This window comes from Buceros rhinoceros, unplaced genomic scaffold, assembly GCF_000710305.1.
Source record: "Buceros rhinoceros silvestris isolate BGI_N320 unplaced genomic scaffold, ASM71030v1 scaffold36736, whole genome shotgun sequence".
Lineage (NCBI taxonomy): Eukaryota > Metazoa > Chordata > Aves > Bucerotiformes > Bucerotidae > Buceros > Buceros rhinoceros.
Genome location: NW_010419919.1, coordinates 1,973 through 2,889, shown reverse-complemented (window position 1 = coordinate 2,889; position 917 = coordinate 1,973). Strand labels below are relative to the sequence as shown.

General features: G+C 62.2%; 1 protein-coding gene across 1 annotated transcript in view; it reads left to right on the top strand.

The window, feature by feature from the left end:
- Positions 1-917, top strand: part of LOC104496053 (transducin-like enhancer protein 3) — a gene marked incomplete at both ends in the record, with an annotated part of 3,258 nt that overhangs the window by 383 nt on the left and 1,958 nt on the right. Inside the window, 3 exons of the mRNA XM_010139120.1 lie at positions 125-175; positions 334-489; positions 620-752. Of these exons, the coding sequence (XP_010137422.1) occupies positions 125-175; positions 334-489; positions 620-752 (340 nt within the window). The remainder of the gene's footprint in view (positions 1-124; positions 176-333; positions 490-619; positions 753-917) is intronic.

The following is a 917-nucleotide window of genomic DNA, read 5'->3' as shown; positions in this document are numbered from 1 at the left end:
CCTTCCCAACCGTGGTGTGGGTGACTTGTGTCCTGCTGCTTGGGGTGGGTTGGGGTCCCCGGGGGCTGCCCCCACCCTGGGGTTTGGCAGCGCTCTGTGGGGTTTAACTCACTGTGTGTTTCAGGACAGTGATGGTGACAAGAGCGATGACCTGGTGGTTGATGTCTCCAACGAGGTGAGTTGGGGTGGGTTCGGTCTGCCCCTCTCCCTGCGGCACGGTGGGAGTTTGGGGGGTGATGCCTCCTTACGGACCCCCCAGCACCAGCCTGAAGGAGGAGCCAGTGGGAGCTCTCCCTGCTTCGGGAGGTGCCAATGCTTTCTTCTGTCTCGCAGGACCCTGCCACCCCCCGGGTCAGCCCAGCCCACTCCCCTCCGGAGAACGGCCTAGACAAAGCCCGTGGGCTGAAGAAGGGGGATGCACCCAACAGACCAGCCTCGGTGGCCTCCTCCAGCAGCACTCCCTCCTCCAAGACTAAAGACCTGGGCCACGTACGTCCTTCACTGTGCCGGGGTGGGGGTCAGGCCCTGCCAGTCATGGGGGCTCGCAGGGTCTGGGAGCTTGAGCAGATGCCAGAGGTTGAGCCTCATCCTTTCTGTTTTTCGTCCCTTCTCCATCCAGAATGACAAATCGTCAACGCCCGGGCTCAAATCGAACACTCCGACACCGAGGAATGATGCTCCGACCCCGGGGACAAGCAGCACCCCAGGGCTGCGGCCGATGCCTGGCAAGCCAACTGGCATGGACCCCCTGGGTGGGTACTGGACCCCCTGGTGGGTACTGACCTCCAGTACCACCTTTCTGCTACTGTCCCCAGTGAGACTTGATCCCGCTGGGGACATAGCACCTCTGGGTGGGTGGTTCAGGTTTATCAGGGATCTAAAACTGTTCAGGACGGGGTACCAGCAGCTCGGTGGTC